At 32.6% G+C, this 20658-nt stretch overlaps 2 protein-coding genes across 5 annotated transcripts in view; both read right to left on the minus strand.

Annotated features, from left to right (window-relative positions):
• Window positions 1-20658, minus strand: part of LOC111517205 (ubiquitin carboxyl-terminal hydrolase-like faf) — a 43096-nt gene that overhangs the window by 9160 nt on the left and 13278 nt on the right. For all 4 annotated transcript variants that reach the window (XM_074169410.1, XM_074169409.1, XM_074169411.1 and 1 more), the window contains exons 6-12: window positions 17765-18677; window positions 15067-15423; window positions 14469-14819; window positions 9337-10015; window positions 7411-7710; window positions 6891-7271; window positions 6574-6828 (exon numbers count right to left, since the gene is read on the minus strand). In XM_074169410.1, coding sequence (XP_074025511.1) covers window positions 6574-6828; window positions 6891-7271; window positions 7411-7710; window positions 9337-10015; window positions 14469-14819; window positions 15067-15423; window positions 17765-18677 — 3236 coding nt within the window. The remainder of the gene's footprint in view (window positions 1-6573; window positions 6829-6890; window positions 7272-7410; window positions 7711-9336; window positions 10016-14468; window positions 14820-15066; window positions 15424-17764; window positions 18678-20658) is intronic.
• Window positions 1644-4060, minus strand: LOC141479946 (uncharacterized). The gene is made up of 6 exons (XM_074169419.1): window positions 3618-4060; window positions 3166-3429; window positions 2944-3015; window positions 2744-2812; window positions 1998-2093; window positions 1644-1933 (listed from the first exon to the last, which is right to left on the minus strand). Exons 1-6 carry the CDS (start codon window positions 3756-3758, stop codon window positions 1646-1648), a joined length of 930 nt encoding a protein of 309 aa, XP_074025520.1. The 5' UTR covers window positions 3759-4060; the 3' UTR covers window positions 1644-1645.

Consider the following 20658-nt stretch of genomic DNA (forward strand, 5'->3'; position numbering starts at 1 on the left):
TAACGCGTAACGCCATCTAGGAGACTAGGCGGTAACTATTTCCTATTCGATAGTTGTCAAACTATACAATAGATGGCGGAAAGCTTCAATGCGAAGCGAGAAGCAACTACTCTCCATTCTCGAAAGTACCAGGCCCGCCCGCTGCTTCATATAAAAGCGCGCGCGCCATCCAGCCACTAATGTCATTCGACGATATTATGAAAACAATCAATCAATATGCTTTATTGTCAGAAGATAAGTATCTTACGGCCGATTTCATAAAGAAACATAAAGGTTACTTTAACTTTAAATGATACTTTAATAAATATTTTTGATTTCATAACCAAGTTAAAGTGTCCTTTAAGCCAAAAACGTCCTTCAAAGTTAAAGTGTCGATTTCTCTACTTCAACTCGCTAAAGTGTCATTTAACTACAACATAACCTCAATTTTAATAATTGTTATTTGTTGTGCTACTCGCTACGTTTGCTAGTTTTGTGTTCGTTTAGCCATAATAATCATAAAAATATGAATAATTTTGAAACGTCTAGCTCAAGTTCATCTGATGAAGAATTTATTTATACTAGAAGACCAAAAGTGTATAGGAAAAGAACAGACTGCTTCGAAAAATATGATGAGCTTGACTTTTACCAACGTTTTCGCTTAAAAAAACAAACTGTTTTGTATCTACTAGATGAAATAAAAGAACAAATTCAGTTACCTACTAATAAGTAAGTTGTAAAATTTGTATTATTAACAGAATTATAAAAAAATTTATTTATTTTTTAGAGGTGGGTGCATTACACCATTACAACAATTATTGTTGACTTTAAGATTCTACGCATCAGGAAATATGCAAATAATCGTATCAGATTTTATGGGAGTGTCTAGAAGTTCAGCTAGCAGGATTATCAAAAAGGTGTCTATTGCTATTGCCTCACTAGCCCGACAACACATTCGCATGTATGAAAATAAAAGGGAATTGGAAGAAGCAGTTGAAAAATTTTATGAAATAGCTTCATTTCCCAAGACCATTGGAGCAATTGATTGCACATTAGTTAAAATTGATTCTCCCGGTGGAAATGATGCAGAAATATTCAGATGTAGAAAATCTTATTTTGCATTAAATGTTCAGACAGTAAGCGATGCTAAATTGAAAATAAGAGATATTGTTGTGAGATGGCCAGGATCGGTGCATGACCAAACAATTTTTAATAATAGCAGTTTAAAGCAAAAATTTGAAAATGGTGTATTTGGTCAGTATATGCTAATTGGTGACAGTGGATATTCTCTAAAGCCATATCTTATGACTAAGTTACAACAAACTAGAACACCTGCTGAAAATTTATACAATGAGTCTATAATAAGGACTCGAAATGTAGTAGAGCGTCAATACGGTTTATGGAAAAGACGATTTCCCGTTTTGAGGTTTGGCATGAGACTAAAACTAGAGACCACAATGGCAGTAATAGTCGCAACTGCAGTTCTTCATAACATTGCCATTGATATGAATGATAACTTTACTGAAGAAGATGAAATAGAGGAAGACGATGAGGATGTATTACCCCCCATGGAAAATAATCCAAATATAGCAGAAAATATAAGGAATTTGATAATTAATGAACATTTTGCTAGATTGTAAATACTAATAATAATTAAAAATCAGTTTTATGAAACATTTAATTTATTTAATTGTTTTTCTTTTAATTTGATTTCTAAATCCAATAAAGTCATTTTTTTTAAATGTTCTTCTTCTTCTCTCTCCCTTCTCCTTGATCTCTCCTTCTCCTCTGCTTCTACCGTTTTTTCAAGAAGCTCCTTTTTCTTTTTATAATAATCTTCTTTTGCATTATATAACGGGTTTATTTTGGTTGGGTGTAGTTTTCCGTTGGCTTTTCTTTTTAAATTATTAGGTGCATAACTACTCCAATCGATTTTTTTCTTAATATGCGTTTGCTGGGAACAGACAAGAGTTATATAATAAAAATTACAACTGTACCACACACAATTCAAAACTCACTTTTTTACTAGACATGCTCCCTGAGGGTGTCACTGATGTAGGAGGTGATATCTGGTTCTCCTCCAATACAATTTCTTCAGTAAATTCAGGTACTATCTAAAAGCAAATGTACTATTACATTTTTTGAGGTCCTAACTTAAATATTAGCTTTAATCAGCATAACAAATTAAAAGGTTTGGGAAAAAAAGTTTTTGGCTTTCTACTTCTCCATCTTGATACAAAAAAAAATGTAGGTATCTTCGAAAGAAAGGAAGGAAGTAATCAATTTGAAAATAAGTAACTCTATACATAGATGTGTAGATCATGCGAAGAAACAATTTTCAGACACATACTGGAAGGAAGCCCTCCTGAAACAGCTACTTTCATATGAACATTGAATTACACGACAGAAAAAAATTCTTTCGAAACAATACTGAATACTGAATTATACAGAAGATACTTTGTAATGTAATTCAATGTTTATATGAAAATAGCTGTTTCAGGAGGACTTCCTTCCAGTTATTATCTGAAAGATGTTTCTTTGCATGATGTACACATCCATGTATAGAGTTACTTATTTTCAAATTGATTACTTCTTTCCTTTCTTTGGAAGATTCCCACATAATTTTTGTATCAAGAAGAAGTAGTAGAAAGCCAAAAAATTTCTTTCCCAAAAATTAATCACTCCTAAAAATATAAACCCTTCAATTCAAAATAAAAGGTCTTTCCGAACTATGGATTAGTAGTGAAAAAAATCTATAACTTACTGATTGCGTAGAAATCTCTGACATTTCATCTTTGGCTTCTCCTGCTGCAATTATTGTCATTTCTGAATCCTGTAACAATATATTCAGAATAATTAATATTATACAAGTATGTTCCCAAGACAAAAAATAACAAATTTATCTTGACAACTATTAACAGGTTGCTAATATATTATCATTTAAAAAACGGTTTATTTACTTACAACAAATTGTTGAGGATATTCTTTTAGAAGTTCTTCCTTTAAAACTGAAGATGATGCATCCATTCCAAGATCCTATAATACCACATACAATTAATATTTAATTTTATTGCCCTAACCAATACAGATAAAATCATGAAAGAAATAATGTTTTTAACCATTAACCAAATTTTAGTTTGGTAACTGTTAAAACAAAATGATTTGGTTATAAAAAAATGTAATTACATTTATGAAATCGCTATCCAAGCTGTTATTCAAACCCACCACCGTTTTCATATTTATTATATTTAGGGTTGCTTCTGTTACAGGATCTAAATCAATTTTTATTGCGGGACCACCCCCTGTTCCCGTCATATATGATTTTTGTTTCGCCACATCCTTTCTAGCTTTTGTTTTCAGATTATCAAATTTTGCTTTAATCTGAGATATACTTCTCACTTGTATATTTCTGGAGTTGAAGCTGGAAAGTACTTTGCGCCATGCCTCTTCCTAAAATCATATTTAAATTTATTAATATTGAGGTATCTAACTACATAGATATATATAGTTTTAATTTATTATTTCAAGCTCACACCCTTCACCCTTGATGAAGTAAAATTAGGGTTATGATTACATTAACATGTATTCTACAATAAATAAAATACACACAAAAAATTGCTTGTACTTGTAATACATACCTTTTCTGCATTCGTTACTTTATTAGTAGTTTTGCATTCTAAAATATGCTTGAATTTTTCAATTTCTTGTATTAAATTCATTTCTTCCTCCCGAGAAAAATTTGACGAGCGAACTTTCTTATTATTATTTACCATTTCCATTTCAGTCCAAATCAATCGTCCTCACAAATACAAATAACAAAAACATCAAACACCACAACTCTTAACCTTACTTATTCAAACACTGAACTTAAATACTCGTCAAATATGACAAATCTTGTCAAAATCCATGAATTCCAGGTTGACCAACATCTTAAAAATTACTTAAAAGATACTTTATGGAAAGGGCACTTTAATATTAATTATGAAACCAAATGACGGCAACAGCTACTTTAAAGGGGACTTTAGTGTAAAGTCTCCTTTCGGTAAAGTGGACTTTAGATATTGATTATGAAATCGGCCGTTATTGACAAAGTCTTGTCAAATGAATATCATAAAATATAAAAACTACAAAATACAATACATGACATAAAATATAAAAAATACAAACATAGCAATCACACAAATAAAACATTAAGAAGACAGATGAGTTTAGGTGAACATTATAGGTTATCATGGTAGAATTCATTAATCGAATAATAAGCTTTTTTGATTAGAATATCTTTAACTGTACTTCGGAACTTTTTGATATCTGTGCTATTTTTTAGAATGGTAGGAAGGTGATTAAAACTTTAATACTTTCATAAATCAGAGAATGCTGAATCAAGGTGAATTTTGGAATAGGTAAGAAAGCATATGGTTCTGTCTAGTGTTGTGACAATTTGTTCGGGGAGTGTACTTGCTAGTTTTATTTTTATGAATTAAGCATACTGTTTCCATTATGTATGAACAGGTGACAGTTGATATTTTGTGGCTGATGAATAAAGGCTTGCAGTGATCTCTCGGCTTAGTTTTTGTAAGGTATCTCAAAGACCTCTTCTGTAGCTTAAATATGGTATTCTGTAATTGTAAACTACAATGGCCCCAGAAAGCTATTAGCGACTAGGTAGGTAAAGTGCTGTATGTGCGGTGGTGAATACTGTAAGTGGTGTCATTAGCAAGTTTTTAATACTCGATTCTTTACTTCGGCATTTTTGAAGACAAAATTATGTCGGAAGCAAGAAAGAAGAAACGGCAGTATAGCGCGGAATATATAAAATATGGATTTATTGAAAATCTCACAAATCCATGTTCGCCTATGTACCTTCTTTGTCAAAAAACGTTTTCGAATGAAATGATGAAACCCACAAAGCTACAAGATCATTTGAATAAAATGCGTTCAGATAAAAATGACAAAAGTGTGACTTATTTTCGAAAACTGGAAAAGAAACACTCGGCTCAGCCAACTGTGTCAAAACTTTTTTCAGCGGCTTCTAAACAAGACGACGATGGACTCTGAGCTTCCTACATTATATCCTTACTAATTGCTCAAACAGGTAAACCTCATACTATTGGAGAGGATTTAATTTTACCGGCAATAAAATAAGTAATAACTACTGTGGCAGTTATTATCCGAAAAATTCCTTTGAGCAATAGTTCCGTGTAAAGACGAATTGATGAGATGGCTGAAAACATTGAAGAGTCATTGTGCAATCATCTGAATATTTCTAAATTCTCAATTCAGTTAGATGAGTCCACTTTATCAACTAATAAAGCATTGTTGTTGTCATACGTGAGGTTTATTATCAAATTCATTCAAAATCAAAATGTACTTTATTGTCGAAGATGAAATCTCATTGACATTGACATTCTAAGAAATATAAGATACACAACTTGAAAGATATTGTCGAAGATAAAATATTATTGTCAAAAGTGTTATTATTTTAAAGAATATAAGTTATATAAATTGAAAGTAATATTTGAACATTTGGTGATTTCAGCATTTTTGGGTGAAAAAGTAGTCAGAAAGTAATAATATATATGCTACATATTGAAATAAATAATAATAATAATGAATATTCTCATGCAACACATAAATGTAAGTATGAGAATATAAAAACTATAAAGCATAAAAATATAAAAGTGAATGCATAGAAAATAACAGTAAGTATCAACTCCGTAAACATTTTCAACTATTCAGTTCAGAGCTAAATGTAAATATTGAAGAAAAAGTCACATAGTTTAAATACCAGTAGGTACTGAAACACAATAATTAAAATTAATTGTTTATATAATTTAAATTTCTGTCTGAATAGAATTCGTCTAAAGAATAGAAAGCCTTTGAAATCAGGAGCTTTTTTACAGACTTTCTAAATTTAGTGGTACATGTTATGCCTTTGATCTAAATTAAAAATGAGAAAATATATCAAGAACTACTATTTGCCAGAAATTTAGAGACGGATACAAAAGGAGAAACCATATATAAATACACTGGAAAAATTTTGTCATGAGAAAGATTTACGGCTGTTTTTCAGTAAATTCGAGCCTGATATTAATAAACTTGTTAAAAATCATCAAATTCATCCTTAACATTAGATTAGATTGTTTTAATAACATAAATAAAAGTTTTCCTAATATTACAAAATGGTGTTTTACATTATCCTCACCAGAAAGTCTTATTTTCACATGACACACATAATTTAATTTTTGAAATAATGACTGCGATTGTGATTCTTAAAATGTAGTAAAGTAAAAAAATTTTGGGGGCGCTAGAAAATAATTAATTCTCGAAAAGTGGGCGGTAGACAAAATAAGTTTCAGTACCTCTGTGTTGAAGTAAGCATTTCATAGTACCAACAGTTACTTGCCCATCGACTCAAATCCTTAGTCCTGCTGAATATATAATTATTATTTTTTACATTATTATTTCATATACTTCAGCTTTAATATCATTTGAAGATATAATTTGTCCATACATGACTTATAGTTATATATTATTATGAATGGTGATAAAATTTTTGATGTTACAAAATCCTCAACAAGTTGAAACAATTCTTACCTTTGACATATTGCTCCATTGAATCTGGCAGACTACTATGATTTCTAATATCTACACTAATCACACTAAAAGGTTCCTCTTTGGAATATCTATGGGGGCACCCTTTGCAGATCTTCTGATCCGAGTAAGAACCACCCAATATCTTGGACATGATTTGCTCGTGTCCCAACGTTTTTAAAGCTTCATCAAGACTTTCAACCAGCGACATGAAAAATTCCACAGCATCCTGTTGCTCCCTTAAGTTAACTGGTTCACCTGAAATTGAAGATATATTAGAATTTGAATGACATATCAATCAACTGAAATGAGATATATACCTTGAAGTTTGAAATGTCTCCAAAGTCCTCTAGGCACATAATATTGAAGGCGTGAACAGGCCAGATGGCCGAAGATAGCTTGTACTTGCTTGAGAATGCCTACATTATAATCTTTTCGGTTATCATCTAAGCAGTTCCGGTCGTCTGTACAATCCCCGTCGACATCTAACCTTTCCTCTCCAGAAAAATCTTCATTGGGATCGGTGGCGGCGCCCTCTGCTGCCAAGATACCCTCTTTGATGCTCTCCACCATATAGAGCTGCTGAAGAACTGAGTTCATGTAACAAGTAGCACCCGCATTCTTTAGACCCACAAAACCTTGGAAGGGGCGAGGACCAACAACAGGCAGATAGTCCCATTCGGTTATTGCAGAATCAGGATCTGAAATGAGAATTTTTGGGTGAATTTGTACTACCATCTTAATCGTAAAATCTATTGCAGGAGAAGATAAAATGAATTTATCATTGATAAATGATGCTCAATATTTTTCTTTCAATTCCACATTCAAAAATATACTCACCCGAATAAAACATTTCCGTTAGCATGGTCACCAGCTGTTTGTAATTCTGAACACAATTCAAACATAAAGCGATGAGCAAGTCGAAAGCAGCTGCCTGTGTTTGAGGGGTATCACAAATGGGAATGGCTGGATCCTCGCCCAACTGTCCCGTCTTGTTCAGCTGCAGCATCAATTTACTGGCAGGAAACAAAAAGTCTTCCAGCAGTTCCTTTATCAAACTTCCTGATTCCGCACTACCTAGCTCACATCTCTGCTCCAGAGACATGAATAACAGCAGTTCTTTTGCCAGAAGCAGATGCCCTTGAAAAAGAAGTCTTTGTTCAGAAATATCCCAAATCAAATTTTATTTAGTTCGTAAAAAAAGCTACAGCTTTAGAACTTTTCACAAAATACAATTACAATAGATAACATTAACAAATACAATAAAAGTACACGTTTCACTATACAAAAGCTTTCTGAATCGTTTTCATAGTATTCATAAAAAAGTCATGCATTTATACCTTTAAAATATTGAATCATCTCCCAACAGAAATTAAAAATTCTGGTAATCCTCATTTCTAGTATTAAGACATCGATACAACAGAATAATTGTGAATGTTTTGACATATAATAGCTTAACAAAAATTATCAGAGAATAAAGGATTGCTTATTCCCAAGTTTTCAAAGATTGGGGTTCAATAGAGTTTACTACATACTAAATGTAATATAATGCCTTTTAGTAAGCCTTTCATTAGATTTTCAATATGAACAAACTTATGCCTGGTGAGCAACCTCTGTGTATTTTCCTTCTCAGTCTTAGTTTTTATGATGTTTCAGTCAATTTTACCAATATTATCTGATTTTTTAATTTTATTTTCATTGAAATAGTTATATATCATTAGCATTAGAAAGTTTAAGTGTTATCCAGCTATAAAAGATTGTAGAAATATTTGGAATCCATTTATTTCTTGTATCTAAATCAATATGGCTTTCGAAAGTCCAGTGATACAGAATATGCCAGTTTTGGATATGACCTCCAATATTCAGTTAGAATCAAATAAGTTGTCATTAGACCCCTGTATAGCTTTCGATACTGTTAAATTATGAAATTTTGTTAAAAAAAATCATTTGATATTGCTATTATAGATAATGTATTTCTATGGTTTCAAAGTTATTCAAGTATAGGAAGCAATGTTTGTCTTTGGAAAAAAAAGTCATTAAAAAATATGGTTTTTGGAGTACCACAAGGATCTATATTAGGACCTTGACTCTCATTTATATACATTCTATCTGGGAATTACAGCTTTCTGGGAAAATATTACTATTTGCTGATGATACAACTTTAATCTATTGCAATGAAGATTCAGAATTAATACACCAACAAATGGAATTGAAAAAAAAATCATCTATGTTTATTGATAAAAAGCCCTGTAGGATAACAACTTCCAATATAGTATTAGGATGGTGTTTTTAGGTTTACATATAGATGAAACTTCTTTGTGGAATAATCAGATCGATGTAATTAGAAAAAAGGTTACACCAATCATTGGGATTCTAAATAAAATAAACTATACTTCTTTGAAGCATCTGAAGCTAATTGACTTCTCAGTCATTAGTTCGAAATTACAGTATTTAATTAGTATATTATGGAGAACCAGTGTTTACAAATTGAAGCCTTAAAATGCACTTTTCATCCTTCTTTTATAGAACCAAATAAAAATCTAGCTGAACACTACTATAAGATTTCGTGAGTGGATGTAATAGTATAAAGTTCTGAAAAAAATATCAATAATAATCTTTATTATCCCAAGAATCTATTACCATACACACACCCTACACACATATTCGAGTTGTCCAAGTTTAGCAATAGACTGATATCAATAATTAACTAATATTTATTGTAAAATAACATTTCCTCAAATAAATAATATTGGCTATTCTTCTCACCTTCGATGAGCACCTCATGTTTGTCTCTGGCTTTCCGCAGCCAAGCCACCTCACTGGATTGCAGGTTCTCCACGCCCGAAAGGGGACAGTTCGTTAGGTACGCCACATTGACTAGTCGACACAACAATTGAAAATACTCATGCGATGTATTCGCATTTTCGATAACTAATGTGTTGAGGAGGGAAAACAGCAACGGCATGATGAGCTGCAGTGCCAAACGACTGGCAGCGCCACAAGTACATATTATAATCAGCTGTTCCGCAGCAGCAATCCGGATCGCACAGTTAGGATTGATCAGAACTAAGTCAGTTATGAAATAAGGCCACCAATTATCCTGATAAAGGTGTTCCAAACTGCTTGGGTTGAGCACCACCGCAGTGCTGAGCAGCTCCAGAGCTTCCTTACACAACAGTATATCGTCGTTTACTATTTCCATGTTTTTCATTTTGCCGGGATCAGAGAGGGCGTGCAAGTTTTCCGGAGATGCATTGAGGGCTCCCAGGTTGTTACTGCTCGCAGCCCAAACGAGCCTGACAAGCGCCAGAGTTGTAGCTAGATCTGGCAGCTCCCAGTTGAGGGCTTGACTGAAAAGGACCTGCGCTTGGCCGGTATTGCCTGTTTCAGCTACTATCAGCTGCGCTAAACTTTGAGATAACTTGATGGAGACCTGACGTAACAACTGAAAATGAAGAAGAAAACTTTAACTGGTCTTAATGATCTTCCACAATCATGAGTTATTCATTCAAGTATTGAGACGAAGAGGAACTGATGATAAATTCTACAGAAAGACTCCTTATACGAATATTAGTACAAATGACCACAATTGAGGTAGCAGCATAGGTACAAGGGGCTATTTAGAAAAATGTTTCCCCTATATATTTCTTTTTCATTCTCTTAATAGCTCATCGGCTGCTAATCTTTCTTCTCTATGTTTTTCTTATCATCAGAATATAGAGTATAGGTTCAATCACAATCGAAAAGGACTCCCAGATCCTTGAAATTATTAACTCATTTTAAAACTGATTAATTTGATTTGCAGTTGAAGTGAACAGGACGTATAGATTTTGAGCAAGAAAATGTATTTCTCAAGGTTTATTTAAAATTATCAAAAGAAATTCTTAAGGAATTGTGCTTTTCACTTTGGTATTCAACAAAATGGATATGAGTACAATGAACTATTAACCAAGTTAAATATAAAATCATTGGAAGATAGGAGAATTTCCATGAACTTGAGTTTTCTATTCAAATTAATAAGTTGTGAGATAAACTGCCCAGAACTACTTCAACTAATAACTTTTCACATCAAACAAAAAATACAAGAAATCCTGACATTTTTCATATACATTTTTTCCATACCAATTATGCTTTGAGCAGTCCGATTCCTCGTATTCTGAAGCTGGGAAACCGATATCATAATAACTTAGATCTGTTTAATGTATCACTTCAGGTCTTTAAAAATCAATTGCAAAGGCGTTTTTGAAGCTTTTCTTTACCTTACCATTTTCTTTGTAAGTACCAGATTTGTTACATATTTTTCCTTGCAAGAACCAGAATTGTTTCATCTTTTAGTAATGTAGTCACTAGACATAAGGATTTATTAATATTTTGTATTTCACACTTCACTAAGTGTTTTGTAAAATTGTAAACTGTAATGTAGACATCAGGCATGAGCATTCAAAAATACTTTGTAGTTCTTCACACTTTGTTAAATATGTTTTGTAAATTGCCTTTGCCGTTGAATAAATATATAAATAAATAATCTCTACTTGTCCCTAGTCGTTCAACTAGGCAATTGCAAACCTTTTATGTTTCTTTTCACGGATTCAATTACTCATATAACAGCTTTATCCCGTGAATTCTTCGATTAGCTAACTCCTTGAATAACCTTCAAATCTTTAATATATCAGTTTCCCGCTTCAAAAACCATATTCTTGATCTAGCTATTTAAAATTTTCAGATTGGGCTGTTGTGATGTGTCAATTGTTACCTGCCTGCAAGACTTATATTAGTTCATATTTTATATCTTGTAAATTTTTTCTTAATTGATCTATATGTTACCTTACTATTTTGTAACTATTATTCTTATAATTTACTTTCAATCCACTACATTGCATCGACTACTTTATATTTGAGTTGGGCCTGCCTGTGTATATAAATATTTATTAATTCTTTAGGATCATACACACCGACATGCAACTAGTCAACAGTGGAATTCAAAAAACTATAGATTAAAAACAAATACAAAAAAACACAGTTCTGTGTTCTACAGAATAGACTTGAACTTTTCTATTAGATTAGATTTTTTATTGGTCAAGTTATTACACCTTAGTGTTATGACAAGTCAATAATGTATAAAATAAATGTAAATTACAATTAAAATTACCGAAAAGGAGTAGGTAGTACATAAAAATTGTATATGATTCAAGCACCAAATAAAGTAAATAAATATATAAATGTAAAAATAAAGATACATAGGGACAGTACCTACATTGACGATAGTCACTCTGTAAAGCTGAAGTCAGATGCATCATAGTAAGCATTCTCTGAGAGATGTTTTTTTAGTTTCCGTTTGAAATTAGCGGGGGTTGCATTTTTCATTGATTGGGGCAGTGAGTTGTACAATGATATGTATGAGTTACATCTCTTTGTTATTTCTAGTCTTTGGTTTGGTGCTCTAATATTATCCTTGTTTCTACTATTATACGAATGGTTGTTACCAGTTGTAGTAAACTTTTGTAAATTTTCTTGAATGTGTATCAAATTACAGTATATTACAGATGGCAGAGTTAATATACTGAACTTAATAAACCAATTCTGACAGCTCTCCATTTGACCTATTCCAGCTAAGGCTCCGATTGCTCTTTTTTGAATTTTAAATATTCTCGAGATATGAACAGATGTGCCCCAGTTTATCAATCCATAAATTAAGGAACTATAAAACATTGCATGATAAGCGGTATGAGCAGCTTCATTACCGACTTTATTTTTTATCTGCCTGATTGCATAGACCTTGCATGATAAATTTTTTGCTAGTTTGTCAATATGGGGTTTTCAAGTTAACTTTGAATCAATGGTTATACCCAAGACATTCTATTGAAAAAGGAATATTCCCAGAATTTTGGAAACAAAGCTATATCAAACCAGTTCATAAAAGTGGACTTCGTAACAATGTTAAAAACTATAGAGGCATATGCAATCAGTCAGAGTTGCCCAAAATGCTGGACTGTCTAATCACTAGAAAACTTTCATTCGACTTCAGAAACATCACAATCAATCAACAACATGGTTTTACCAAAGGGAAATCAACTTCTACGAACTTATTATTTTATGAAAACTACATCATAAATAATCTTGAAAATAGGCTACAAGTGGACTCTACATACACAGATTTTTCTAAAGCCTTTGATAGAGTCAACCATAACCTACTGATTGCTAAGTTGAATGCCTTGGGTTTAGAGGGAGATGTTTTAAATTGGATTGAAAGCTACCTTTACAATAGAGTTCAATAAGTTAAATATGGCAACTCTATATCTGAACCGATAAATGTGCCATCAGGTGTTCCTCAGGGATCCCACATAGGCCCATTACTGTTCAATTTATTTATCAATGATGTCTCCACTGTTTTTACCTCCAGCTCAATTCTAATGTTTGCAGATGATTTAAAGGTGTTCAAATCAATACAAAATATATCAGATGCTCAGGCACTTCAATGTGATTTGGTACAGTTTTCTAGCTGGTGTGACGTCAACCTTTTGCATTTGAATCCAGATAAGTGTCAAAAAATTACTTTCTCAAGGATCAATAATGTATATGATTACTCGTATAAAATTAATGGGAATGATTTAGCAGTAACGGATAAAATAAAAGATTTAGGTGTCGTTTTTGACTCAAAAATGTCATTTAAGTACCAAATAACGGAAGCCTCATCTCGAGCCCGTAAGATGTTAGGTTTTACACTTCGTTCTGCTAGAGACCTAAGTGTCGAATCTATAAAACTGATTTATTGTGCACAAGTGAGATCCATTCTTGAGTATAACTCCATTGTATGGTCACCCTATTATAATGTTGATGTTGAGTTGTTAGAGGGGTGTCAAAACAAATTCTTGAGATATGTTGCTTTTCAGTTAGGATTAAATAGAGGAGAGTATAACTACTCACAGATATTGAACATATTGAACATGAACACCTTAACTCATAGGAGACTTGAAACAGATCTTGTGTTTGTCCACAAAGTATTAAACGGCTATATTGATTCTCCAGAAATAGTTGAGCTTTGTACTACTCTCTCTGTGAATGATAGAAGAACCAGAAATAGTGATATTTTTAAAATTCCTTTTTGTAGAACCAATTATGGTCAGAATGAAACAATATGTAGGATATTGAAATCAGCAAATCATTACCATCTTAACCTGGAATTGTTTAATTCATCATTATTATCCTTCAAAAAATCGATTAAAAACATATGATGTATCTTTACTTTGTAAGCACATGTACAATTTATAAAAAGATATTTGTAAAAATTGGCTTGTCCGTTGAAATAAATAAATAAATAAACATTTCACATTATTTGAGATTGTGAGAGAGCGAGAACATAATTGTTTGTATCTTGCGTTTATTCACACATAGGCTATTCGCATTAAACCGTAGCTTCTTGAATAACTCGCTTTTCTAATTCTGATGACTCTTCAATATTCCGTTCCGAATGGTAACTTTTAAACCATTTATATGAAATGTCCCGAAATCCATACTTTTCTAATTTGTCTAGTAGAATTTTATGTTCAACCAAAACAAATGCCTTATTTAGATCCAAATAAAACACTAAGAGTTCTCTTTCGTCCATCGAGACCAAAGTTCATTAAGAAATGTTAATATGGCATAAGCTGTGAAGCTCCCTGTTTCAAAGCCAACTTAATTTGTATCGATGAGTTCGAGAAGATCGAAGTCATTCCTAACAGATTATTTATTGAAAAGCATTTTTGATGTTTCTTTTTTATATAACAGAATATGGTGGCAGTTTAATGCATTCAAAATAGTTCGAAAAATTGATAAAAACCACAGTGACAATTATGTATTTAGATCTATCAGAGGTAAAGAAGAAAACTAGGCTTACATCATCAGCAAATATAACTTACATGATCAGAGTGTCCTGGTACATTTCTCAGAGCTTGCCTCAAATATGTTCCGGGTGTTGTGCTGTTCTCGTTGAGAGGTTCATTTTCAGGAGTATGATCTTCACTTAACCTCACCAGGACATGAGCCACGGAGGTCAGAATGAGTTTGCAAATCTTCAATACAACCAAGTAGGCTGATCGACGCGTGGTGTTATCTGCGCTGGACATGAAGTTGTTTTTTGTCAGCATTTCCAAAAACTTGTGTGCCTCCCCCGATATCATAAAAGTGTACTGGAATTCGAATGTTTTCTCCGACATCGTATCCAATGCAGGCATCAACATAGAATACAATACTTCCAAATTATACAAGACCTAAAAGGCGAAGATTGAAGTGAGAAAAAATAAGTTGGGGGCCAATATCCTCCCATACACTTGGGGCAGCTAATCATTACACATGCGTCATCAATAAAATATGCGATAAAAGATTTAGCAATTGTTCATTTAAAGGTTGAGTTGTTTGATGCTTTAGCCACATCGCTTCGTTTTCAGAACATTACCAATTTATTTCGTATGCACAAATTAATGACGCACGTTTAGAGATTCATTGACCAGACTGTACCTCAGCAGGAGAGGCACTGAAGAACATACTATCCATTGTAATGTTATCTTCGCCTGGAGTTGAGAAGAGAACCTTCAGTTTGTCTATGGTCACTAGATCGCAGGGCATTAGCTGTAAAAGGGTGTGTCCCATATCTCGCAGCAAAGGAAACGTCAGAGTACTTCCCACGTTCATCAGCTGGCAAAAGAACTGCGCATAGACGGACTGGCTAGACATGAGAACTCCGGGTAATAAACTCTCAGCTTCTGTGTTTGGACCGTCGTAAGGATGCTGAGGAGACGACGTGGAACTGTCAGAACTACTATCTTGTGAGGATGCCATGTTGGAGTTTATCTGCACCACCTTGGCGGAGATTAGCTACAAAAATGTTGCAATATATTGCACTGATGAAAAATAAAATAATTAATGGTTGGATGGAGCCAAGGATTTTTGATTTTGAATCACGACATAATACATAAAATTGTTATTTTCATGCTATACAACTTCTATCTACTTTTTGATAATACATAGATCATCTAAATTAGCTTCAAATACCTCATTTCAATGAAATAATTATGACCTCAAAAAGGATGCTTGGTCTAAACCTACAGAACCAGTAACGACGATAGGAATAAGGAATGTATCGTAACTCCAACTATTTTCTTGATTGAATATGGCTCCTTATCAATACTTGTTACACCTTTCAAGAATTCACTAATCAATTAACATATGATCTTTGGCTTTAGCAAATTTGGTTAGAGTGTTTATTCTCAGGTTTTTGCTTTGAATCACTGAATACTTGAGAAATGGGGAATGTTCCTCCTGACGAAAATCAAGTAGTTTTCATAAAAGAGCTCTAAAACAACACATTTTCAACTTATCATTTTAACCTTTTTCTTTAAAAAAACATTTAAATACTTAAAAAAAAAGGAATGAAATAATGCATTCAACATTTAAAGGGATTCGTTTCTATTTCACCATTTGGCAACATCGGTTATAGCTAATAAAGGACAATGAATTTGTTACCTGTATGAGACAAACAAAGATGACATATTTCAGAGGCGTGCTGTTCTGTTCACTTATGTTCCGAGTTCCGAGACATTCTGTGACGTATTACATTTTGTGCACCTAACCTATCTTCCTCTATATAAATAAATAACAAAACAACTGTTGTTTATGTGGCTTGTGGAGGTGGTATTGAACTATAATTTATATTTTGCCTTAATTGTTGATTTATAAAGATAATTTTCCTTTTTTAAAGTAGAATATCTAGGTAAGTATAAATTATTTCAACTTGATATAATCCCTTAAAAATAAAACCCAACATTTGAAACATCAATTTGATTACTTTTCGAAGTGAATTTGAAAAACTCATGAATTAAACTCAACTTTATTTTGTTCAAACTTGCATTTGCTGTAATAACCCAAATTGAGGAACATTCCCCATTGTGTTGTTTATGTTATATTGACTTTTTTATAGACTACAACTATTCACATTTATACTTCTATTACTCATGGATGTTTATCAAAACTTACATGTAGTTATTTACATTTATGTTTTTCATATTTACTTTTGGACTTGACATTTTTTTCGTTACTGTGCATTGATTTTTTTTCTTTCAACTGTACTTCTCAACCAAAGAAATAAATCAGTTCAGAGAAACTTTCTAAAATATGTGGTAATTGGGATCAAAAAAACAACTATTCCTCCTTGTTACCGTGTAGGAATCACACGTTAAAAGGTAAGACCTCGTTAGTCCTCAGCTCGCACAAGTTTCTCAACTTCTGAGAGTTGTCGTTCGTATGGGGGCGGCAGCTGATTAACGGAAAAACAGATTTTAAACAGATTGATGCTTCTAGAATGATTTTCATATCTCTCATTATACCATATTGTATTGAAAATCTGACAGAAATTATATTGGGCCACAGCTGTATTTATTTATTTATTTGTATTTGTCAATTTAATGTTAAAGCCATAATGTTAAAGTAATATGTGGGATCACTGTTTTAACAATAATTTAATGTTTATATGTACCTATATTTCATTATCTATTTAAATGTTACTTAACATATGATACTGAAATCTTTATATGTAATGTTCATTGTCCGGCTACATGCTAGTTTAAATCTCAAATTTTAAATTTTTTTACATACATTTTTTTATATTTCATTGTGCTAGTGTTATTATTACACTTATAGATAGGTATATTAGGTTTCTTATTTCAATAAAGATTATTATATAAATTGTTAGGTGTAAATTGTTCTATTCATTCAATCAACCGCAATATAGAATGGAGGTTCAAGCCCTACGACCGACAATAGATTTTCTTTATATATCGTTCAACCCATGCTAAGAATTGCACGTTAAAAAAGCAAGACCTCGTTAATCCTTAGCTCGCACAATTTTATACTTCTGGAAGTTGTTTTTCGTAACTGGAATGATTAGTGGATAAACAGATTAAAAACAGATTATAATCTTATCCATTTTTGATAATTGTAAGAAATACCTTATAGAATATCGATATTTGCTGTGTATATTATATAGGTTTTTAAATTCACAAGTGGAGTAATCGACGAGAAAGATTTTCTAAAATCATTTGAAGCGTTTCAAGTCTTTAGGTTATGTTGCCCCAACTATTATTTAAAAAACAAAACTTTTTGAACATAATTTGTTTACATTCCATCCTAGAATTCATGTAAAAATGAAAATACCACTCACCATTTTATCTCTTATAGGAATTTGTGACAACAACTTTCTGTCGTCGGCTGGATCCAGAGGCTCACCGTTCACAAACAATTCCAACTTACAGTGCATCCCTGGTTTGATCCTTCGCAATATATACTTCCTCAAAGAAGCTAACGTATCATTCGAGTGAGTGTACAGATCCAAGTCTTCCACTTGCCTATTAGGACTGGATAGTCTCACAATCAGAGTGAGGTGCTTCCCGTGACACGCTCTGTGCAGAGGCAAGATTTTCCTTTCCCCCACAAAGGCATTGTCACATTCGCTCATATATTCTTGCAAAACTTTCATCACTCTACACATTTTCACAGCCTCAGCTTTAATCCTATTCTGTATTTGGTCAGTGTCGAATTCTTTGTCATTCACAGACTTTTGCAATATTGTCAATGTGTCGTAATGAGCCCGAAGCCTATCGTAACACTCGGTGATGTAAGTTTCGTGAAACACCAACTGGGACTGCAGCAATCTAGGGCCTAAATTCGTACTGACTTCCTTCAGGAGTTCAATCGCCCGAGAAGCGATATCGTTGGAACATAGCGTTACCACTTTCCAGAGATAATCAAGACCTATCAGATCCAGATCTTCGGTCAATAATAGTCTCCTTTTCACTTTGAGTTTCCCTTCTTTCATATTAACAGCTTTAAAGAATCGTTCGAAGCATTTGATCCCGCTTTCCGTTAGAAGAACAGGATCTATTTGGAGGATATTATTCTCAAAAAAGTCTCTATTTATACCGGGGTCAAGATCTGGTTCCTCCCCCATCAATTTGGAAAACCACTTGAAACAGGCCTCTCTGTCCGACAGGAATACTGCATTTTCGGCTAGGCATTGCCAAATTTGTTTAGCTTGTTCAGCGCACAGCCATAGTTGTCCATCTTTCAGAAGAAATCTAAAAAAAGTGAGATATTAGCATTAAGAAGGATCAGTTTTCGGATTAAACTGTTATACTGTTTCAATATTGTCATCAAAAACCTGTTTTGATGATAATACATATGCAAGATTCTTCAATACTGAAAAACAAAACAAATGTGAATGTTGGAAACAATCATAATAAATGAAGATCACAAAAATAATTAATCAAAAATTCAGTGTTTGTGTTTCTTTAGGCATTCACAACCGATTTGTTGTAAAAAAAGTCTTGGAACTCATCTTCTCATTAAGCAGAATTTGGGACCTCTGGTAAAGTGAATTTATTGAAAACACTTCTCCCACACCTTTAGTCATCTCCTGATGATGCAAACTTGATTAGCAAAACGTGGGACGAGAGACAGCATGTATGAGAAAGTGTTTTCAATAGATTCACCCACTTATAATGATGAAAATGATAATACATTTGAATATTTCATCTTTTTAAAATGTTCATTACTTTTATGTAACTTGTTGACAATTTCAAATTTCGTTTATTTCTGTATAATATTGATTGATCTGTATGTAATCTCTGATAAAATTGAGGATGCACACTGAATTATTTTTGTTGCAGTTTTATTGAACACTGCTTGTTTTTTCTCAAATATTATAACGATTACATTATTTATTAAATTTTCTTTATATTACAGAAGTGATGAGGTGGAATACACATGTGTACACATTAAGAGCTGCTGGGCAGACACCAAAAAGATATAAATGACAATCATGATTATATATTTCTTTTGAACAGTCTTAACCTAGACTTATTTAGCAGAATGGTCTGATTACATGCTCGGAACTTCTCGAGAGGATTCACTTACATGTCCCAAAGAGAACTCTGAGAAATAATGTGCTGTTTCACGTTTCCTTCCATCATACAAACAATGGAATACACTCTCCTATTGACCGTTCACTTGAAATTCAAATTCAAATTTTTTATTTGGTTCATAACAAAGCTACAGCTTTAGAACATGTCACAAAATACCATCAAATTAACATATGCCAAAAGTAAAATATAAAATCTTTAGAAGATACAATACAATAAAAATAATACAGTACATACATACAATCGTGAAAGGCATCTTTGCTCTATGGTCCAAAGAATGAATGGAAAAAGTCATTAATACCATATAGGGCATTTTCCCTAAGTAATGTCTTTAAATGTTTTTTGAATTTAGTAAAGTTCAGAGAACGTACTGTAAGAGGTAGGGCATTGTACATTTTAATATCAATGATATAGTCCATTCTTTGTAATCAGGTTTGAGGTATAATGAAATTATCTTTATTTCTAGTATTGTGACCGTGTATATCGGACACAACAGAGTAACTATTAATGTTTTGTTTGACATATAGTAACTTTACAAAAATTATCAGAGAGTAAAGTGTCATTATTTATTTATTCATTTATTTACGAACTTGCCATTATACAATGAACACATAAATAGCGTGATTGAAAAAATAAACAATTGTTTAATAATATAGAATACCACTAGTTTGGACTTCCATTGTGTACTATATAAAATGATTTGAAATCCCTGAAACAACTAAAAAAGAGAGAGGATAAGAAGAATTGGTTCCAAGTACAACATCAGAACCTGCTTCAGATCCGGTAACATTATCCGCCAAAACGGTCATCTCCCACGGAACCAGTGAAGCGGAAAATGGAAAGCAGGGATAAGTGAAAGTACTCGAACGACCTATAAATAGTCATCTCTCGGAGGAATCAGTCCAGTCATCACCCGAAGACGATTGTAGATACTAACAATCAAAACGTCGTTAACTTACGTGACTTGGAATCTCTACTTTTTATTTTCTTTTTTCATTTCTTTATTTTTATTTATTCAATTGTTCTATTTTTACTTGTATTTTATTTCAATATTATTTCATTTCAGGTTTATTTTGGTTAATATAATTCTTATTTTCAGCTATTCATTTTTAATTCTTCTTTTTTAGTTGTTTCAGGG

This window comes from Leptinotarsa decemlineata, unplaced genomic scaffold (assembly GCF_025532065.1).
Source record: "Leptinotarsa decemlineata unplaced genomic scaffold, Ldec_3_MD MMD2_P_RNA_scaffold_5, whole genome shotgun sequence".
NCBI lineage: Eukaryota > Metazoa > Arthropoda > Insecta > Coleoptera > Chrysomelidae > Leptinotarsa > Leptinotarsa decemlineata.

Bases quoted from the DNA above. Each gene is read 5' to 3' on its own strand.
- LOC141479946 (XM_074169419.1), bottom strand. From the start codon at position 3,758: ATGGAAATGGTAAATAATAATAAGAAAGTTCGCTCGTCAAATTTTTCT. The intron at 2,813-2,943 runs GTAAGTAAATAA...ATATTGTTACAG, and splicing joins AATATCCTCAACAATTTGTT to GATTCAGAAATGACAATAAT. The intron at 1,934-1,997 runs GTGAGTTTTGAA...GTCTGTTCCCAG, and splicing joins GGAGCATGTCTAGTAAAAAA to CAAACGCATATTAAGAAAAA.